This window comes from Poeciliopsis prolifica, unplaced genomic scaffold (genome assembly GCF_027474105.1).
Source record: "Poeciliopsis prolifica strain line A6 unplaced genomic scaffold, Auburn_PproV2 SCAFFOLD151, whole genome shotgun sequence".
Taxonomy (NCBI): domain Eukaryota; kingdom Metazoa; phylum Chordata; class Actinopteri; order Cyprinodontiformes; family Poeciliidae; genus Poeciliopsis; species Poeciliopsis prolifica.
Genome location: NW_026562526.1, coordinates 373,039 through 396,305, shown reverse-complemented (window position 1 = coordinate 396,305; position 23,267 = coordinate 373,039). Strand labels below are relative to the sequence as shown.

Genomic DNA, 23,267 nt, shown 5'->3' with positions numbered 1-23,267 from the left:
AATCTTCTGCTCCTCCTGGGATCCAAACCTTCCTGGTGTCTCTTAAGGTGGTCTGGAATCTGCAGTCCACCTTAAGGGTCCTGTTTGTTGTTTGGACCTTGGTTCTGGTTTGACCCGGTTTCTGTCCAGTTCATGTAGCTGACTATTCTAAGGAGAGTTTAACTCCTCAGCCTCTTCCTGTTTCCTGAAGGTTTCCTGTTTCTGGCCCGTCTCTATGGTCAGGGACCAGTATGGCTGTAAGCCGGGGTCAGAGGTCAGCGTCTGATAAGAACACATCGACTCAGATGTCACACAGGAAATAAAGTTAACAATAAGTTTTATGTCCTGTCAGTCAGATCAAAGTATCTGGACAGGAAGTGAAGGATCTAGACAGGAAGTGAAGGATCTAGACAGGAAGTGAAGGATCTAGACAGGAAGTGAAGGTACTAGACAGGAAGTGAAGGATCTAGACAGGAAGTGAAGGATCTAGACAGGAAGTAAAGGATCTAGGCAGGAAGTGAAGGATCTAGGCAGGCAGGAAGTGAAGGATCTAGGCAGGAAGTGAAGGTACTAGACAGGAAGTGAAGGATCTAGGGAGGAAGTGAAGGATCTAGACAGGAAGTGAAGGATCTAGGCAGGAAGTGAAGGATCTAGGCAGGAAGTGAAGGATCTAGGCAGGAAGTGACGGTACTAGACAAGAAGTGAAGGATCTAGATAGGAAGTGAAAGATCTAGATAGGAAGTGAAGGATCTAGACAGGAAGTGAAGGATCTAGACAGGAAGTGAAGGAACTAGACAGGAAGTGAAGGTACTAGACAGGAAATGAAGGATCTAGACAGGAAGTGAAGGATCTAGGCAGGAAGTGAAGGATCTAGGCAGGAAGTGAAGGACCTAGACAGGAAGTGAAGGTACTAGACAGGAAGTGAAAGATCTAGATAGGAAGTGAAGGATCTAGACAGGAAGTGAAGGTGCTAGACAGGAAGTGAAGGATCTAGACAGGAAGTGAAGCATCTAGACAGGAAGTGAAGGATCTAGACAGGAAGTGAAGCATCTAGACAGGAAGTGAAGGATCTAGACAGGAAGTGAAGGATCTAGACAGGGAGTGAAGGATGCAGCTGAGAACTCCAACCTGTGGTCCATGTGGATTTAGACCACTGGGTCTAAAGAACGTATTTTAATTCAGTCTCAAACACGGAAAAATTTGAGCTCAATGACTTGATGAGTTGAAAAGTTGACAGATTTTTTTTTTTCGGTTTGTTTTTCTCGCTGCAGGTTGTAGAAGCTTATGGACAATGGACCTGCTGCTCTCTCGACTAAGCACCATAGGCTTCAGGGTTCTGCAGGGTTCATGGAAGTCCAGCAGCTCACTGAGTATTTAGCTAGCAGGAAGGAGCAGGTTGCTAAAGTGGCCACCATGTCTCAGCCAGGTAAAGTTCTCCACCTCTATGTGGAAGTCCGGTCCGTTTCAGAAGAGGACGAGATGTTCCTGGAGCGAGGCGATGGTGGAACCAACCAGTTGATGCTGCAGTGTCCAGATCTCGTCTCTACCTCCCAAAGGAGCTCCAGCCACTCCAGTCCCAATCGGAGTCCAGATCTTTCGCCGGAGATACCGCGCCGTTCGCCAAGGGCAAACCACTGCTCCCCTAAGTCTTCTAGGCATTCAGTCAGCTTCCAGCTCCAGAACCCTCACTCCTCTGCAGCCCAGTTCCACCATCAGGAAACTTTGGATGAAAATTTTGATCCCTCCTTTCAATCGTCTACATCTTCACCCTGGCTGACTGTGCCCTCCACCTACACCACCTGTCCCAGGTCTTGTGAGGTCCCAGAGATGGTGGAAGAAGATGGACGGATGTCTTTGGTGTCCTTTGGATACATAGAGAAAGGCAGCGTCAGCAGCATGGCTGGACACCAACAGGATGCTAACAGAAGATCAGAGGGCCAGCAGCTTGCTGCTCATCTGAAGAAGAGGATGAGTGACCCAATGTGGTACGGAGATGAAACCTTACCTGGCAACAGCCACCAACAGCAGCCGAGGAGGGACTCCTCACGGGGACAACCCTACTTATCAAAGGCAACCATGGATGCAGTGGCCAGAGATGCTACCTACCGGGCCTTAGAGGAGTTTGGGTCTCCAGAACTAAGACGCAGGTTGCAGGCCATGCTTCAGGGAGCCACAGTCCATCTTTACCTCGACCTTCTCAGTCTCCTCGCTGCCGGTCTTTGGGTGGATCACCTGTCCTGTCCCGAAGTACTCTTACCCTACCGTCAAGGACTGAGTTCCTGGAGATGGATCGAAGGTTCTGTCATGGTTCAGTGAACGGATTACCCAGAAGTCCTGCATCTGACCGCTTATGTGCTCAAACAGGAGATTCTTTTTACTCAATGACCCGACCCCAAGGTCCTACTCGAAGCCCACAGAAGTCCTGGCTGCATGAAGACAGTCATAGGTTGCTCAATAAATTTCACCCTCCGTTACCTGCAGGAAGACCCACAGACATTCAGCATGAGACTCCTTTTAGGACTGAGCACCAAGCTGGGAGCTCCTACCACAGTCTTGGTACCAGGACCAGCTCCAGTCATCCTGCAGCAGAACCTGTGAGCTTCAGCTCCAGCGATCCCCGCAGTAGGAGTCCGTACCATCCGTCCCGCTGTAGCAGCAGAACGAGCGATGCAAACAGTCCCATCAGTGACAGGAAGAGCATCTCTCCATACTCCATCTCTGATCTGGATTGTAAGGTTCTTGGAGAGTGCAACAGAATCTCTGTTGGTTCTGCAGACAGACTGTACAAATGGACCCCCTCTCCAACTCCCTCTGATGCTGATTCTGTGAGATCTGAGAGTCCCAAACATTCAGGAACGTTACCAAAAGAATCTCCTCTCTGGCAATCTCCCTTGAGGCTTTGCAGATGGAGAACTGGAACCAGAATCGGAAACCAGAAACACTGGTACCGCAAACGAAACCAGGATGCATTTCTCCTGGGTTATCCAAAAGAGCTCCACCAGTGTCTCCTGCCTTGCTAAGTAAGTTGGATCAGTTACCGGCTTCCAGGTCGCCCATGTTGGATCCCCGACTGATGTGGACATCGTCACCAACTAAAGATGGGTCCAACTTTGCACCGGTACCAGTCGACTCAGCTCACAAGCGACCATAGACCTCTGGTCCTGGAGCAGAGGCAGCATGATGATCTGCTGGACTGGTCATCAGCATCCAGCCCCGAGGTCCCCAGAAGCAACACATCCAGCCAGAGGGCAGAGTGTCCGCTGGGGAGATGGACCTCCAAAGGACAAAACTGTCCATCAGTCGTCTTTGGAGTTCACAGTGAGAGCAGCGATCAATGCTGTAGACCAGACGATCGAGGAGTCCATAAACAGCTAGCCCAGGAGTGCCAGCTGCTGGTTCTGGGAATGTCCAAGAATCAGAAAGAGACTCAGGATCATGGTGCCCCCCCGGGGACTTTGTCCTCCAGCTCCAGTGGGGTCACAGGAAGCCTGGGACACAGCGTGTCCCCTGAAACCTCCAGCCAGTCCAGTCACGGCACTGCGGACGGTGGTTCTGGGATGCAGGTTGGCTGGACAGGGCGGGAGAGGCGGGACTGGTCCACGGTGTTTGAACAGAATGTCAGAGAATAATGTCACATGACCTCAGATCTCAATAAAACTTTATTAGAAACAATCATATTTAGATGTTTTCCTCAGGAACCACTGAACCTCCTGGTGGTTCCTCTCTGCCCGGGTTGGGAAGGGCAGCACTTGATCTGCTGTCCGTCCTCTCTATCAGGACAAACATCATTTACTATTGTTGAAGTTGTTCCAGATCTGTGGTGCATAGAAGATGAATGCTGCTTCTCCATATTTGGTTTTGGTAGGGGATGCAGAGCAGAACTAGAACCTGAGTGATTGGTTCTAGTTGCAGGAATCAAAGCCTGGATGAGTTTTTCTGATCTGAGACTTTAGTCTCTGGTCCTGGAAATGCTCTGCAGCTGGTAGAAGGCCCAGTTTGGAACCGTCTTTATGTGGTTCTGAAGGTTCAGGTCAGAAGTCAGCCTGATCTCTGGTTTCAAACTTGAAGAACTGAAGGTGATCTAGATCTAGAGCTCTAGATCTAGAGCTCTAGATCTAGAAAATGATCTAGAGATCAGAACTCTAGATCATTCCGCTTTAGGTCCAATAATAACTGATCTGTTCTCTGCATCTGTTCAGTGATTGGATGGGGTCAAAGGTCACCTGGTGACAACATAATGTAGAGCTGTGTGGCTTCTGTGTCGTTTTGGTAACTGATCTTATTTTCTGTTGTAATCTGACCCAGTGGGGCCTTATAGATATTGAATTAGAAGGATGGATCCTTGGATGATACAACATGTGACCTCTGACCTCTGATGAGAAATTTCCTGTTGAAACTAATAAATCCCAGCATTTTATGTCAGTTCTGTTGACCTTTGGTCAAAGATCTGGGATGTTCCTGTATGTTCCATGCGGTTCTTTTGGGTCTTTCAGAACCTTCTCCTTCAGCAGGAAGCTGTGATGATGGGAACTTCCTGTTTGTTCATAAAACTGACCTTGGTTCCTAATGTTAAAGACGGACTGATCCGGGTTCGGTTTCCTGGTTCTGCTGCAGTTGAACCCGGTGTTATTGAACTTGATTTCATGTCTCTGGTTTCTCTCCTGCAGTCGGACCGGATTGCTCCATCCAGCCCTTCGTCTCGTCGGTCCCAGAAGATCGCCAGGGCGAAGTGGGACTTCCTGTTTGGAGGTCTGACGGATCCGGGCCGCCGAAGCAGAGGTAAGAGAATCTGGTACCTTACCAGACAGAACCAGAACCCGGTAACAGTCCAAGTGAGGAGCTGGGGATCCAGCAGAAGTAAACAAGCAGCTTCCAGTAAGCCAATTAGCAGCTTAGCCTTCCAGCTCCAGCTCACTTCCTGGCCTTTATTTAGGCCGTCTGCCTCCATCAGGCGACTCCAGGCTCAACGGTTCTGACAAGCTCGACCCACAGAACCAGCCACCTTTGACCTTTTCACCGTTTGGCGGTTTGTTTCTGAGCAGAAAATTCGGCAGGACGTTTAACCAGCAGTCAAGAACTGATTCAGAACAGAGGATCTGATCAGATCAGTGAATCAGTTCAGTGACTGAACTGTGGACCTGATTGGGTCCATCTAGATGAGCAGGCTGGTCAAAGCAAAAATCTGCCCCGTTGGGACCCACTCTGCCTCAATGGGACCCCCTCTGTTCCCGATGGGACCCACTTTGCCTCATTGGGACCCAGTCTGCCCCGTTGGGACCCACTCTGCCTCAATGGGACCCACTCTGTCTCAATGGGACCCACTCTGTCCCCGTTGGGATCCACTCTGCCTCAATGGGACCCAGTCTGCCCCGTTGGGACCCACTCTGCCTCAATGGAACCCACTGTCCCGTTGGGACCCACTCTAGCTCAATGGGACCCACTCTGTCCCAACGGGACCCACTCTGCCCCGTTGGGACCCACTCTAGCTCAATGGGACCCACTCTGTCCCAACGGGACCCACTCTGCCCGTTGGGACCCACTCTGCCTCAATGGGACCCACTCTGCCCCGTTGGGACCTACTCTGCCTCAATGGGACCCACTCTGCCTCAATGGGACCCACTCTGTCCAAATGGGACCCACTATGCCTCAATGGGACCCACTCTGTCCCAACGGGACCCACTCTGCCCCGTTGGGACCCACTCTAGCTCAATGGGACCCACTCTGTCCCAACGGGACCCACTCTGCCCCGTTGGGACCCACTCTGCCTCAATGGGACCCACTCTGCCCCGTTGGGACCTACTCTGCCTCAATGGGACCCACTCTGCCTCAATGGGACCCACTATGCCTCAATGGGACCCACTCTGTCCCCGTTGGGACCCACTCTGGCTCAATGGGACCCACTCTGTCCCCGTTGGGACCCACTCTGGCTCAATGGACCCACTCTGTCCCAATGGGACCCATTCTGTCCCCGTTGGGACCCACTCTGTCCCAACGGGACCCACTCTGCCTCAAAGGGACCCACTCTGCCCCGTTGGGACCCACTCTGTCCCCGTTGGGACCCACTCTGCCTCAATGGGACCCACTCTGTCCCGTTGGGAACCACTCTGTCCCGATGGGACCCACTCTGCCTCAATGGGACTCACTCTGCCCCGTTGGGACCTACTCTGCCTCAATGGGATCCACTCTTCCTCAATGGGACCCACTCTGCCTCAATGGGACCCACTCTGTCCCAATGGGACCCACTCTGCCTCAAAGGGACCCTCTCTGCCCCGTTGGGACCCACTCTGCCTCAATGGGACCCACTCTGTCCCCGTTGGGACCCACTCTGCCTCAATGGGACCCACTCTACCCCGTTGGGACCTACTCTGCCTCAATGGGACCCACTCTGCCTCAATGGGACCACTCTGTCCCAATGGGACCCTCTCTGCCCCGTTGGGAAACCACTCTGCATCAATGGGACCCACTCTGCCTCAATGGGACCCACTCTGCCCCGTTGGGACCTACTCTGCCTCAATGGGACCCGCTCTGCCTCAATGGGACCCACTCTGCCTCAATGGGACCACTCTGCCTCAAAGGGACCCACTCTGTCCCTGTTGGGACCCACTCTGCCTCAATGGGACCCACTCTGTCCCCGTAGGGACCAACTCTGTCCCAATGGGACCCACTCTGTCCCGTTGGGACCCACTCTGCCTCAATGGGACCCACTCTGTCCCAATGGGGCCCACTGTGCCTCAATGGGACCCAGTCTGTCCCGTTGGGACCCACTCTGTCCCCGACGGGACCCACTCTGCCTCAGTGGGACCCCTCTGTCCCGTTGGGACCCACTCTGTCCCGTTGGGACCCACTCTGTCCCAACGGGACCCACTCTGCCTAAATGGGACCCACTCTGCCTCAATGGGACCCACTCTGCCTCAATGGAACCCACTCTGCCTCAATGGGACCCACTCTGCCTCAATGGGACCCACTCTGCCTCAATGGGACCCACTCTGCCTCAATGGGACCCACTCTGCCTCAATGGGACCCACTCTGTCCCCGTTGGGACCCACTGTGCCTCAATGGGACCCAGTCTGTCCCGTTGGGACCCACTCTGTCCCCGACGGGACCCACTCTGCCTCAATGGGACCCACTCTGCCTTAGTGGGTCCCACTCTGTCCCAACGGGACCCACTCTGTCCCCGTTGGGACCCACTCTGCCTCAGTGGGACCCACTCTGTCCCAACGGGACCCACTCTGCCTCAAAGGGACTCACTCTGCCCCGTTGGGACCCACTCTGTCCCAATGGGACCCACTCTGTCCCCGATGGGACCCACTGTGTCCCAATGGGACCCACTCTGTCCCAATGGGACCCACTCTGTCCCCGTTGGGACCCACTCTGCCTCAATGGGACCCACTCTGCCTCAAAGGGACTCACTCTCCCCGTTGGGACCCACTCTGCCTCAAAGGGACCCACTCTGCCCCGTTGGGACCCACTCTGTCCCCGTTGGGACCCACTCTGCCTCAATGGGACCCACTCTTTCCCAATGGGGCCCACTGTGCCTCAATGGGACCCAGTCTGTCCCGTTGGGACCCACTCTGCCTCAATGTAACCCACTCTGTCCCCGTTGGGACCCACTCTGCCTCAATGGGACCTACTCTGCCCCGTTGGGACCTACTCTGCCTCAATGGGACTCACTCTGTCCCCGTTGGGACCCACTCTGCCTCAATGGGACCCACTCTGCCTCAATGGAACCCACTCTGTCCCAATGGGACCCACTCTGCCTCAAAGGGACCCACTCTTTCCCCGTTGGGACCCACTCTGCCTCAATGGGACCTACTCTGTCCCAGTGGGGCCCACTGTGCCTCAATGGGACCCAGTCTGTCCCGTTGGGACCCACTCTGTCCCCGACGGGACCCACTCTGCCTCAGTGGGACCCACTCTGTCCCAACGGGACCCACTCTGCCTCAATGGGACCCACTCTGCCTCAATGGGACCCACTCTGCCTCAGTGGGACCCACTCTGTCCCAACGGGACCCACTCTGCCTCAAAGGGACTCACTCTGCCCCGTTGGGACCCACTCTGTCCCAATGGGACCCACTCTGTCCCCGATGGGACCCACTGTGTCCCAATGGGACCCACTCTGTCCCCGTTGGGACACACTCTGCCTCAATGGGACCCACTCTTTCCCAATGGGGCCCACTGTGCCTCAATGGGACCCAGTCTGTCCCGTTGGGACCCACTCTGTCCCCGACCGGACCCCACTCTGCCTCAATGGGACCCACTCTGCCTCAGTGGGACCCACTCTGTCCCAACGGGACCCACTCTGCCTCAGTGGGACCCACTCTGTCCCAACGGGACCCACTCTGCCTCAAAGGGACTCACTGTGCCCCGTTGGGACCCACTCTGTCCCAATGGGACCCACTCTGTCCCCGATGGGACCCACTCTGCCTCAATGGGACTCACTCTGTCCCAATGGGACCCACTCTGCCTCAATGGGACTCACTCTGCCCCGTTGGGACCCACTCTGCCTCAATGGGACCCACTCTGCCTCAGTGGGACCCACTCTGTCCCAACGGGACCCACTCTGCCTCAATGGGACCCACTCTGCCTCAGTGGGACCCACTCTGTCCCAACGGGACCCACTCTGCCTCAATGGGACCCACTCTGCCTCAATGGGACTCACTCTGTCCCCGTTGGGACCCACTCTGTCCCAATGGGACCCACTCTGTCCCCGATGGGACCACTCTGCCTCAATGGGACTCACTCTGTCTCAATGGGGCCCACTGTGCCTCAATGGGACCCGGTTTGTCCCGTTGGGACCCACTCTGCCTCAATGGGACTCACTCTGTCCCAATGGGACCCACTCTGTCCCCGATGGGACCCACTCTGCCTCAATCGGACTCACTCTGCCCCGTTGGGACCCACTCTGCCTCAGTGGGACCCACTCTGTCCCAACGGGACCCACTCTGCCTCAATGGGACCCACTCTGCCTCAATGGGACCCACTCTGCCTCAGTGGGACCCACTCTGTCCCAACGGGACCCACTCTGCCTCAAAGGGACTCACTCTGCCCCGTTGGGACCCACTCTGTCCCCGATGGGACCCACTCTGTCCCCGATGGGACCCACTGTGTCCCAATGGGACCCACTCTGTCCCCGTTGGGACCCACTCTGCCTCAATGGGACCCACTCTGCCTCAATGGGACCCACTCTGTCCCCGTTGGGACCCACTCTGTCCCAATGGGACCCACTCTGTCCCCGATGGGACCCACTCTGCCTCAATGGGACTCACTCTGTCCCAATGGGACCCACTCTGCCTCAATGGGACTCACTCTGCCCCGTTGGGACCCACTCTGCCTCAATGGGACCCACTCTGCCTCAGTGGGACCCACTCTGTCCCAACGGGACCTACTCTGCCTCAATGGGACCCACTCTGCCTCAGTGGGACCCACTCTGCCTCAGTGGGACCCACTCTGTCCCAACGGGACCCACTCTGCCTCAAAGGGACTCACTCTGCCCCGTTGGGACCCACTGTGTCCCAATGGGACCCACTCTGTCCCCGATGGGACCCACTGTGTCCCAATGGGACCCACTCTGTCCCCGTTGGGACCCACTCTGCCTCAATGGGACTCACTCTGTCCCCGTTGGGACCCACTCTGCCTCAAAGGGACCCACTCTGCCCCGTTGGGACCCACTCTGTCCCCGTTGGGACCCACTCTGCCTCAATGGGACCCACTCTTTCCCAATGGGGCCCACTGTGCCTCAATGGGACCCAGTCTGTCCCGTTGGGACCCACTCTGCCTCAATGGGACTCACTCTGTCCCCGTTGGGACCCACTCTGTCCCAATGGGACCCACTCTGTCCCCGATGGGACCCACTCTGCCTCAATGGGACCCACTCTGCCTCAGTGGGACCCACTCTGTCCCAACGGGACCCACTCTGCCTCAGTGGGACCCACTCTGTCCCAACGGGACCCACTCTGCCTCAAAGGGACTCACTCTGCCTCAAAGGGACTCACTCTGCCCCGTTGGGACCCACTCTGTCCCAATGGGACCCACTCTGTCCCCGATGGGACCCACTGTGTCCCAATGGGACCCACTCTGCCTCAATGGGACTCACTCTGTCCCCGTTGGGACCCACTCTGTCCCCGTTGGGACCCACTCTGTCCCCGATGGGACCCACTCTGCCTCAATGGGACTCACTCTGTCCCCGTTGGGACCCACTCTGTCCCCGTTGGGACTCACTCTGCCTCAGTGGGACTCATGCAGCTGGAAACTGATGGACTCACTCTGTGAGGGATGAATTGTTGTTTTGTTCTTTGGCCTGAAACGTCGTTTCCTCCTGGGGATTAATAAAGTTTATTCAATCTCTTCATGCAGACGTTTCGTCCTTCACGCCACCGACCAGCGGCTCGCCCAGCACCACCCCGCCCTCCTCCCTCCACCTGCAGCTGACCAATCAGAGAGGGGGAGGGACCAGCAGAACCAGAAGCTCTCTCATCACGAGGTGCAGCAGGTCGAGGTGGAGCTGGTGACCCCTGACCCCGAAGCCCCGCCCCAAAGACCGGCATCATCCGGCGGTCCATCAAGTACTCTGAGACGGACCTGGACGCCGTGCCGCTGCGCTGCTACCGGGAGACAGACCTGGACGAGGTGAACTGGTTTACTTTACTGAATCAGTTCAGACGGACCTGGACGAGGTGAACTGGTTCACTTTACTGAATCAGTTCAGACGGACCTGGACGAGGTGAACTGGTTCACTTTACTGAATCAGTTCAGACGGACTTGGACGAGGTGAACTGGTTCACTTTACTGAATCAGTTCAGACGGACCTGGACGAGGTGAACTAGTTCTGATTTGGCTGATATAAAGTTAAAGTTGTATCGCAATATTTATGGTTCTACGATAAAACCAATAATTTCTAGTTTCTGAAGGACTGCATGTTGTAATTTATTGATCAAAATTTATCGCCTCGATAACCGATGCGACAATCGCCCCGCCCCCTGCAGGTGATGCGAGCGGAGGCCGAGACCGCCGAAGAGGCCGGTCCGGGTTTCAGCCGCAGCGTTCTGGAAAGTCCTGCTTCAGCCCGGAGGACGGGTCGTCCAGGGTTCGACCCGACGGGCCTCAGGGAGCAAAACGGCCAGGTGGAGGAGGACGAGGAAGATGAGGAGGAGGAGGGCGTGGCCAGGGGCCAGCGTCCGCATGCAGGGCGACCGCCAGAGGCAGCGCGCCGCCAGAGAGGAAGACGAGGTCCTCGGTCTGCTGCTGAAGGGGTGAGGCCGTCCTCCTCTGGTTTCCACGGTAACCACCGCTCAGGTCTGACCCGTCTCCTCCTCCAGAACACACGGCACCGCCATCCGAGGACCACGGCGGCCTGAGGTCGCCGGCGGCGGTCGTCGCCCGGCGACCGTCAGAGAGCCAGTTGGACTCGTTCAGCCGCCACTTCGAGAACATCATGGAGTCGCACCGCGCCAAGGGGACGTCATACAGCAGCCTGGACAGCGTGGACCTGCTCACCTCCGGATCCACCTCCGTCTTCACCTTCGACCTGCCACGCACCCCCGAGATACAGGTAGGTCGGTCTGGAGGGCCCGGGTCAGTGGCCGCATGGCACCGGGCCGCCACTGACCCGTTTCTCTGTCCAGAGTCAGATCTGCGAGAGCGCCAAGCAGATCCTGGAGCTGAGCTTCGCTCCGCTGACCGGCCCGAGTCGTCCTCCTCTGACACGGCCCTCGGCGCCGGGCCGGGCCCCCCGGTCCGATCCCGGTCTGAGAAGGACACATGGCGGCGCTCCATCGTCAGAGACAGCTTCAGGAAGGCGACGTCGGTGCCAGTGCTGCACAGCAGGTGAGTCCCACCCAAAGGTTCTGATCCAGACGACTGCTTGTGACGGGTTCTGCTGGATGGTTCTGTTCTGAGCAGAGATTCTGCTTCTGGACCTTCTGACTGTAGAGCCTGCTGCAGTACCACTGAGTGGCCACAGGGAGGCAGCACCTCCATGTAGTTCTGGTCGTGTTGACTGGTTTTGATCAGCAGCAGAAAAATCAGAACTCATTCAGATTAGACCAAAGGTCTAACAGACCAGCTGAAGCAGAAATCCCAATCAGTTTCTTATGAGCAGAACAAACCCAGAAACCGGAACCGATCTGACCGGAACTCAGAACCCTGCAGAACTGAGTGGGTCCATCACCGGCTGCTTCCTGCGTGGGCCCTGATGCGATCATAGGAAAAGTAATAATAGCAATAATAGTAATAATAGTAATAATAGTTATAATAGTAATAATAGCAATAATAGTTATAATAGTAATAATAGCAATAATAGTCATAATATTAATAATAGCAATAATAGTAATAATAGTAATAATAGTTATAATAGTAATAATAGCAATAATAGTTATAATAGTAATAATAGCAATAATAGTTATAATAGTAAAAATAGTAATAATAGTAATAATAGTAATAATAGTAATAATAGCAATAATAGTAATAATAGCAATGATAGTTATAATAGTAATAATAGTCATAATAGTAATAATAGCAATAATAGTTATAATAGTTATAATAGTAATAATAGTAATAATAGCAATGATAGTTATAATAGTAATAATAGCAACAATAGTAATAATAGTCATAATAGTAATAATAGCAATAATAGTTATAATAGTTATAATAGTAATAATAGTTATAATAGTAATAATAGTCATATTAGTAATAATAGCAATAATAGTAATAATAGCAATAATAGTAATAATAGTCATAATAGTAATAATAGCAATAAGCAATAATAGTATAAATAGTATAATAGTAATAATAGTTATAATAGTAATAATAGTTATAATAGTAATAATAGTCATAATAGTAATAATAGCAATATTAGTTATAATAGTAATAGTAATAATAGTCATAATAGTAATAATAGCAATAATAGTTATAATAGTAATAATAGTTATAATAGTAATAATAGCAATAATAGTAATAATAGTCATAATAGTAATAATAGAATAATAGTAATAATAGCAATAATAGTTATAATAGTAATAGTAATAATAGTCATAATAGTAATAATAGCAATAATAGTTATAATTGTAATAATAGTAATAATAGTCATAATAGTAATAATAGCAATAATAGTAATAATAGTCATAATAGTAATAATAGTAATAATAGTTATAATAGTAATAATAGCAATAATAGTAATAATAGCAATAATAGTTATAATAGTAATAATAGTAATAATAGCAATAATAGTCATAATATTAATAATAGCAATAATAGTTATAATGGTAATAATAGTAATAATAGTAATAATAGCAATAATAGTAATAATAGCAATAATAGTTATTATAATAATAATAGTAATAATAGCAATAATAGTTATAATAGTAATAATAGTAATAATAGTTATAATAGTAATAATAGCAACAATAGTAATAATAGTCATAATAGTAATAGCAATAATAGTTATAATAGTTATAATAGTAATAATAGTTATAATAGTAATAATAGCATAATAGTAATAATAGTCAATTAGTAATAATAGCAATAATAGTAATAATAGCAATAATAGTAATAATAGTCATAATAGTAATAATAGCAATAATAGTAATAATAGTTATAATAGTAATAATAGTTATAATAGTAATAATAGTCATAATAGTAATAATAGCAATATTAGTTATAATAGTAATAGCTTTAATAGTAATAATAGTAATAGTAATAATAGTCATAATAGTAATAATAGCAATAATAGTTATAATAGTAATAATAGTAATAATAGTTATAATAGTAATAATAGCAATAACAGTAATAATAGCAATAATAGTTATAATAGTAATAGTAATAATAGTCATAATAGTAATAATAGCAATAATAGTAATAATAGTCATAATAGTAATAATAGCAATAATAGTAATAATAGTTATAATAGTAATAATAGCAATAATAGTAATAATAGCAATAACAGTAATAATAGCAATAATAGTTATAATAGTAATAGTAATAATAGTCATAATAGTAATAATATCAATAATAGTAATAATAGTTATAATAGTAATAATAGTAATAATAGTTATAATAGTAATAATAGCAATAACAGTAATAATAGCAATAATAGTTATAATAGTAATAGTAATAATAGTCATAATAGTAATAATAGCAATAATAGTAATAATAGTCATAATAGTAATAATAGCAATATTAGTTATAATAGTAATAGTTATAATAGTAATAATAGTAATAGTAATAATAGTCATAATAGTAATAATAGCAATAATAGTTATAATAGTAATAATAGTAATAATAGTTATAATAGTAATAATAGCAATAACAGTAATAATAGCAATAATAGTTATAATAGTAATAGTAATAATAGTCATATTAGTAATAATAGCAATAATAGTAATAATAGCAATAATAGTAATAATAGTCATAATAGTAATAATAGCAATAATAGTAATAATAGTTATAATAGTAATAATAGTTATAATAGTAATAATAGTCATAATAGTAATAATAGCAATATTAGTTATAATAGTAATAGTTATAATAGTAATAATAGTAATAGTAATAATAGTCATAATAGTAATAATAGCAATAATAGTTATAATAGTAATAATAGTAATAATAGTTATAATAGTAATAATAGCAATAATAGTAATAATAGCAATAATAGTTATAATAGTAATAGTAATAATAGTCATAATAGTAATAATAGCAATAATAGTTATAATAGTAATAATAGTAATAATAGTCATAATAGTAATAATAGCAATAATAGTAATAATAGTCATAATAGTAATAATAGCAATAATAGTAATAATAGCAATAATAGTAATAATAGTCATAATAGTAATAATAGCAATAATAGTTATAATAGTAATAGTCATAATAACAATAATAGCAATAATAGTAATAATAGTTATAATAGTAATAATAGCAATAATAGTAATAATAGTCATAATAGTAATAATAGCAATAATAGTAATAATAGTAATAATAGCAATAATAGTAATAATAGCAATAATAGTCATAATAGCAATAATAGTCATAATAGTAATAATAGTAATAATAGCAATAATAGTAATAATAATAATAGTAATAATAGTAATAATAGCAATAATAGTAATAATAGTCATAATAGTAATAATAGCAATAATAGTAATAATAGCAATAATAGTAATAATAGTCATAATAGTAATAATAGCAATAATAGTAATAATAGTAATAATAGCAATAATAGTAATAATAGTAATAATAGCAATAATAGTATTAGCCCTTATGCTAATGTTAGCTTTGTAGCCAGTGCCTTTAATAACCAGGTCCAGACCAGAACTGTGTTAAGGTCATTTAATGTTTGGTTTCTGGCTGATGGTGTGACGGTGGCTCGGCGCAGAGCCAACCGTCCAAACGAAGCGGTCCCAGGTTCGATTCCCGACCGCCGGTGCACATGGTGACCAGTCGGATCAGCAGAACCAGCCGGCCCGGTTCTACGGCCTTCATGAATCTGTGGTCTCTGTTTCGTCTCCTGAATCATCACCAGCTGGAGTATCTGCAGCAGACGGAGCGCCGGCCGAGCCGCACTTCTGAGCCGACCCATTCCCGCCATCTTGCCGTCCGCACTGGAGGCCTTTCAGCTCGTCACCATGGCAACACTGAGTCACCACAGGCAGGAAAACAGAGAGGAGATCTGTCACGACTCAGCGGCTGGTTCTGACACCTGCAGGGTCACATGACCGCCAGAACCATCCGATGGGTTTGATCGGTTCCATTCATCCAAAGGAAGCCTCCAGAACTTCTGGGTTGGGTCCACTCCATTGTTTCCCTGCAGAACCATGCCTTCAGTTCAGCAGCTCTTCATACCAGAACGTTCCAGCTTGGTCCAAGCTGACCTCTTGACCTTTCCCTGGTTCAGTGAAGGTCTCTTCTTCTTGGACTGAAAATATCTTCTAAACTTCCTGTTTCCTGTTCTGAGTGTTTACTTCCTGAACTCTCATTGGAGTGAAAGATCGGCTTTCCGCCATATCTCATCCTGCTGAGTGTAGACGCCCAGAACCCCAGAAAAGAACCGACCCAAACAGAACCGGGCTTTACTGTCTGCACCACAGGAAACGGGTCAGAACCACAGAGCCGGAGGAATGCAAACCAGGGAGCAGCCAAACAGCAACAGCAGCTGCTGCTCACACACACACACACACACACACGTACACACACACACACACACACACACACGTACACACACACACACACACACGTACGTACACACACACACACACGTACACACACACACACACACGTACACACACACACACACACACACACACGTACACACACACACACACACACACACGTACACACACACACACACACGTACACACACACACACACACACACAGGTACACACACACACACGTACACACACACACACACACACACACACGTACACACACACACACACACACACATATGTACACACACACACACGTACACACACACACACACGTACACACACACACACACACACACACACACGTACACACACACACACGTACACACACACACGTACACACACACACACGTACACACACACACACACACACACACGTACACACACACACACACACACGTACACACACACACACACACGTACACACACACACACACACACGTTCGTGTCCATTTATTGGAGGTTGGGAGGGAAATTCCTCATGATTTCATCCAGACTGAATCTCAGAGACGGGATGGAGAGAAAGACCTCCACTCCTGTCAGAAAAACAGAAACCTTTCTCTTCTTCCTCCTCCCTGAAATTTGTGTTGATCTCTACCATCTGTGACCTCTGACCTCCTCTCATTGATGTCTCCATCGGAGTCAGGTTCTGCTGGGCTCAGGTCCTGGTTCTGTCCAGAATTAATTCTGAAGCAGAAGTTCAGCAAACCGCAGACAGAAACTTCCAGGAAGGGAAGAGGAGACAAAGAGAGGAAGAGGAGGAGGAAAAGCAGGAGGAGGAGCGTTCCTGTCGGCCCGGGAGGAAGCTCATACCTCCGAGGGAAACCAGGAGGATCGGACTGGAACGCTGGGAAGCTGGAAAGCCGAGGGAACGCTGTGGCTTTCAGAGCCTCAGAACAAGAACAGGAGATGATGTCGTACCAGGATGATGTCATAATGCCTCAGAGGTGCCGAGGCCGTCTGATTGGCCACTGAGAGGGGACTGTGGGAGGGCCAGGTCGTAATGGCGACCTACTTGCTGTGCTGGGGGGGCGGGGCTCTGGAGGATCGGTACCTGCTGCCTTACCCGGCCCGTGTACAGGTGAGGCTCTGGACCGGTTCTGATGGTTCTGGACCGGTTCTGATGGTTCTGGACCAGGTCCTGATGGTTCTGGACCAGGTTCTGATGGTTCTGGACCGGTTCTGATGGTTCTGGACCGGTTCTGATAGGATCAGGAAGCTCAGGATCTGCAGATCGGCCCGGTTTGGACCTAGAACTCCTGAGATAGGCCTGTTCTTAGATATGTGTTCACCGGCCACTTTATTAGGTACAGCGAGCTGAAACTGGATCGGATTCAGTTAGTTCTTTATGGCTCGGATACAAACTGGACCCTAAGGGGTTCTGAGGATTCAGAGCGGATCAGAACCGAGTCAGCCAGGTTCAACAGAGTCTCCATCTGCTGTAGCTGGTTCCGGTTCTGTCAGTGGGTTTGGTTCTGGTCGGGTTCTAATCCAAATGGTAGAACTGTAGCTCTGACTCCTCTCTGTCTGGTTTCGGTTCTGTTTGGTCCCAGCTTTCTGTCCTGACCAGGACGGGTTATGATCAGGTTCTGGTTCGGTTCTGGTCCAGATGAAAGAACTCTGCTCTGGTTTAGACACCAAAGCAGTTCAACTCGACAGACGTCTCACTCTGCTTATATTTGCCTCTGATTAAACATAACCTGAAACTGAACTGAGCAGAACCAGAGGTAGTTTGGGCCGGTACCGCTCGTTCAGACTGTTTATCGTCATGGTGATGGACTTCATATGAACTCTTCAGATTGGAGGAATGTTTCTCAATGTTTAGCTACATTAGCTCTTTGAATGCTCTGCAGGTATGGACCCAGAATGGTTCTGGTTCTAGCAGCTGGGCTGGCGTTAGGATTGGAGCTGTGGGTTTATTGGTCGGGAAGGTTCTGATGGTTCAGATCCAACAGAGATCTGAACAGAACCGGTCCAAGAATCTGATGCAGAGTTTCTCCCAGAAAACTAGCTCAGCCTGGGTAACATGCTAGCTCTGTTGGCCTGTTAGCGGTCCATTTGGTTTTATTTTACAAAATATTACAAGTTGACATAAAATCTTAAAATCTGCTCAAGTACTAATGTGTTTATAGTCTTTATAATATGAAAAAACATATCAATCAAATGTCAATATTTTGCTGCTCGGGGTTCAGTAATCACCTGGTGGAAAACTGGAAATGAATGAGAAAACATTTGCTGGGTGAAAAACTCCATTAATTTCTATTATGAAGTTTCATGTGTTTATTTTAGTCACGTTTTGCTTCCTGGGATGTTATTGACTTATTTTATTGAATTGAATGCAGGATTTGTGAGGCGAACTCTGATTGGATGAAACAGACCTGCCTGTGATTGGTGAGTGGTGCAGACAGAACTAATCGCTGCCAGAACCCGATGTGAGTTAGATGTAAATATTCAGCATTCAAAGCGAGAATTAAACACAGGTCAGTCTCAGGGACCTTCAAATATACCCATAAAAAAAATGCCATCCCTAAAAGATAACGCCCTGGGCAGTTGCCCATATCGCCCATGTCAGAAACCACAACTGTCTGCATCATTAAACATAGTGATTAAGACAATGCATTAATGGTACAAAGCTCAACTATTAACACTGTCCAAGGCGCAACAAGCAAGAAGTAACCAAGCAGAAGGACTATGACTGTTCTCACCTGTCTGCCACCATGACAGGAGACGCAAACAATCAAAGAGCAATGAGCATGCTCTGCGTTCTAGTTTTATTATTCACCAATTAAATAAATCTACATATATTTTAATTAAATAACATAATAGCTACTGCAGTGTATGCAGAGCATCACAAGAACAAAGACGCCTCTCGGTGAGGCTTCAGTCCTATAGGACTTAGTAAAGATCCGTCCAGACAATCAGATGGTTTGTGAATATCACTTCACCATACAGCAGACTTTGGTCACAGCGTTGTCCCATATATGCGACACCTCAGTCAACACCTCCACACATTTTTTTATTGCAGATGCAACATATGAGACTGTACAGCTAGCTTTGCTGACATCACATATCTTACCTTTCTTTAAGCTTCTCTTCCAAGTGACACTAAAAGTTGGACGAAGTCCTCGTCACATGTCGCCATGTCTTATGATTTATGTAGAGGAAATCTTTTACTCACATAGACAGACAGCTTGTCCTCCGAGGAAACCACTGCAATACCTTGGAGCACTGCAGGTTGGGTTCTGGTTCTGGTTCTGGTTCAGATGGGGTGAAGCAGGGAGCTTCCTGCTCTGGATGCGTCTCTCCAGCAGGAAGGAGCTGCAGACGGAAACATCCGGATTCCTCCAGGAAACTTCCTGTCCTCTGGGAGGGAAATGCGGCAGACTGGAACCGGACTAAGGTTCTGGAGGTTCTACAGATGGTTCTGGAGGTTCTACAGATGGTTCTGGAGGTTCTACAGATGGTTCTGGTTAGCCGGTTCTGGTTAGCCAGTTTCTGGTTAGCCGGTTCTGGTTAGCCAGTTCTGGTTAGCCAGTTCTGGTTAGCCGGTTCTGGTTAGCCGGTTCTGGTAGCAGCATTATTCAAGCTCAGACATCATGGGATGTTTGGTGGTGTGGTTTCCATAGCGACAGTGGGAGGGAAGCTGGGCCGGTTACAGGAACCGGGTCGGGTCCACGCTGCGGCTGACCCACTTCCTCCTTTCTGACTTCACTTCCTGCGGTGGCACCAAAAGGTCCATTTGGTAGCCGGGCCGGACCGGAGCAGCGCCATGGAGGACCAAGGCAGCCCTGTAGTCAAGCGGTGGGTCCAGGTTAGGGTTCTGGTTCTGGTCCAGGTTAGGGTTCTGGTTCTGACTAGACGCTTGGTGAGTGTTGGCAGGTTCTCTCTGGACCCAGTTGTTTGCTTCTTCAGCTGTTGATCAGAACTTTGGGTTCATCTTTGTGTTTCCACCGAAGGAATCAGAACCTTTCTGACTCTTGAAAGCCAGAAGCAGAAGTTCTGTTTGGGTCGGTACCAACGGTCCAGACCAGTCCAGCAGCTGTTTGTTTGCTGTGTTGCACGGCGATGGGTCAGACAGCCTGCAGTTCTGTTGGTTCTGCTGAGTGACTCTCATCGTGTCTCCAGGGAGCGTCTAGCGGACCAGCTCGACCCAGAGGTTCTGGAGGTTCTGACCAACGGCCTGAAACCGGACCTGGAGGCAGCCCGGCGCCTCGCCAAGCGGCTCTATGCTCTGGACGGGTTTCGCAAGTCCGACGTGGCACCGCACCTCAGCAAGAAGTCAGTCTGGGTCCAAACCCGTTCTGGAACCAGAGCGTTTGGGTCGGATGTTCTGGATTGACTGAGCTTCCTGTTCTTATCCTGCAGTAACGACTTCAGCCAGTTGGTGGCGCAGGAGTACCTGGAGCACTTCAACTTCAGCGGCTTGAACATCGACCAGGCTCTCAGGTGAGTGCTGGTTCTGGTACTAGGCTCGGTTCTGGCCCAGTTTCTGATGAGGTTAAACAGGAAGGTCAACTACTGAATCAATGAATGAGTGAAAGGTTCTGGTTCTGATTAGGGCTGTTATAACCAATGTTAGGATTCGAGAAATCTATCGATTTTTCTTACGACTAATCGGATAAAAAAAGATCAAATAAAACATTATTAAATCTAACATAACAGGTGTTATCAACATCAGTCCAGTTTTTCACATTAGAGCTGCCTTAACAGTAACTTTTCTGTAGCTTAGAGAATTATCCTGTAACAATAACAGCTCACTTTCTAAGAAAAGTTATACAAGAATCTGAAATCATATTCAATATAATAATAAAAAGGCAGGCTCACAGATACACTTATAAAAATGTCTGTGCTCCAGCTTTTGGTTTCATCTTCAGTCAGTTTAACAGGTGAACTCTCGCCTTGCCCAAACATTTATAGTTTTTGTATTCATGTTGGCGACGGGATTTAACTCCTTTGTTCGTCACTCACAGAAACATCTACCTGCAACATGGCGCCTCAACGTGAGACGTCATATCACATATGAGACCGGGCTGCGCTCCATCCCCGTCTCATATGTGATATGAGACTGAACAAAGCCGCCCACCATGTTCAGTCTATCTGCTACCAGTATCAATACTCCTGCAGCTCTTCCCGCCGTCCTCCCTGAACCAGCAGCTCCAGAGGAGAAAAGCTGCCGTACTGCAGCTGTCGCGGCAGCTGGATGCCTATTGGTCCCCAAAAACCATGAAAACCAGGACATGCTCACCAATCAATAAAATTCTCACAGGCTGAACTACAAATCGGACGTTATACTGCTAACACTTAGCTTTTGTCAACAACTCAGAGGCGGAAGTCAGAGCTCCGCGCGGCTGGAGCACGGTGCTAAATAATAAAACATAAACTAATGAAGCTTCGAGGCAGATACATTTTCCTCGAGAAATTTTAAGATTTGAGGTACTCGAATCGTTCGAAGCATCGTTTCAGCCCGAGTTCTGATCCAGTGTCTCTCTGACTTCTGGTTCTGGTTCAGGACGTTTCTGACCCGGTTTTCTCTGATGGGAGAAACCCAGGAGAGAGAGAGAGTCCTCGCTCACTTCTCCAGGAGATACAGGCAGTGTAACCCCCAGACGCTGTCCACTGAAGGTACCTGAACTTCACCTGAACCTCACATGTTCACCTGTAGTACACCTAGCTGTCTCATCTGCCCCTCGCTGTCTCTCTCTCTCTCAGACAGCGTCCACACCCTCACCTGCGCCGTCATGCTGTTGAACACTGATCTCCATGGAAACGTGAGTGTCTCCTTTGTCTTCCTCATCAGGTTTACTGATGTGGTCACATGACTGGCTTCCCGACAGGAACTATTTTTCCAAAATATCTTTACTGTAATTTTAACAGTTTAGACAAACACCTTGAACATTCTGCAAAGTATGACAGTAGCATTAGTAGCAGAAGTAACAGTAACAGTAGTAGCAGTAGTAGCAGTAGTAACAGTAGTAGCAGTAGTACCAGTAGTAGCAGTAGTAGCAGTAGTAACAGTAGTAGCAGTAGTAGCAGTAGTAACAGTAGTAGCAGTAGTACCAGTAGTAGCAGTAGTAGCAGTAGTAACAGTAGTAACAGTAGCATTAGTAGCAGAAGTAACAGTAACAGTAGTAGCAGTAGTACCAGTAGTAGCAGTAGTAGCAGTAGTAACAGTAGTAACAGTAGTAACAGTAGTAGCAGTAGTACCAGTAGTAGCAGTAGTAGCAGTAGTACCAGTAGTAGCAGTAGTAGCAGTAGTAACAGTAGTAGCAGTAGTAACAGTAGTAACAGTAGTAGCAGTAGTAACAGTAACAGTAGTAGCAGTAGTAGCAGTAGTAACAGTAGCAGTAGTAGCAGAAGTAACAGTAACAGTAGTAGCAGTAGTACCAGTAGTAGCAGTAGTAGCAGTAGTAACAGTAGTAGCAGTAGTAGCAGTAGTAACAGTAGTAGCAGTAGTAACAGTAACAGTAGTAGCAGTAGTAGCAGTAGTAACAGTAGTAGCAGTAGTAACAGTAACAGTAGTAGCAGTAGTAGCAGTAGTAACAGTAGCAGTAGTAGCAGTAACAGTAGCAGCAGTAGTAGCAATAGTAGCAGTAACAGTAGTAGCAGTAGTAGCAATAGTAGCAGTAGCAGCACTTGTAGTAGCAGTAGTAAAAGTAGCAGTAATACCAGTAGTAGCAGTAGTAACAGTAGTAGCAGTAGTAGCAGTAGTAACAGTAGCAGTAGTAGCAGTAGTAGCAGTAGCAGTAGCAGCAGTAGCAGTAGTAGCAATAGTAGCAGTAACAGTAGTAGCAGTAGCAGTAGTAGCAATAGTAGCAGTAGCAGTACTTGTAGTAGCAGTAGTAGCAGTAGTAATACCAGTAGTAGCAGTAGTAACAGTAGTAGCAGTAGTAACAGTAGCAGTAGTAGCAGTAGTAGCAGTAACAGTAGCAGCAGTAGCAGTAGTAGCAATAGTAGCAGTAACAGTAGTAGCAGTAGCAGTAGTAGCAATAGTAGCAGTAGCAGTACTTGTAGTAGCAGTAGTAGCAGTAGTAATAACAGTAGTAGCAGTAGTAACAGTAGCAGTAGTAGCAGTAGTAGCAGTAGTAACAGT

General features: G+C 47.8%; 1 protein-coding gene across 1 annotated transcript; it reads left to right on the top strand.

Annotated features, from left to right (window-relative positions):
* Nucleotides 1-10,934: 10,934 nt before the first annotated feature.
* LOC129355952 (PH and SEC7 domain-containing protein-like) lies at nucleotides 10,935-22,104 on the top strand. The gene is made up of 7 exons (XM_055025586.1): nucleotides 10,935-11,212; nucleotides 11,295-11,527; nucleotides 11,601-11,802; nucleotides 20,303-20,455; nucleotides 20,543-20,623; nucleotides 21,687-21,799; nucleotides 21,887-22,104. Exons 1-7 carry the CDS (start codon nucleotides 10,935-10,937, stop codon nucleotides 21,994-21,996), a joined length of 1,170 nt encoding a protein of 389 aa, XP_054881561.1. The 3' UTR covers nucleotides 21,997-22,104.
* The last annotated feature ends 1,163 nt before the right edge of the window (nucleotides 22,105-23,267 follow it).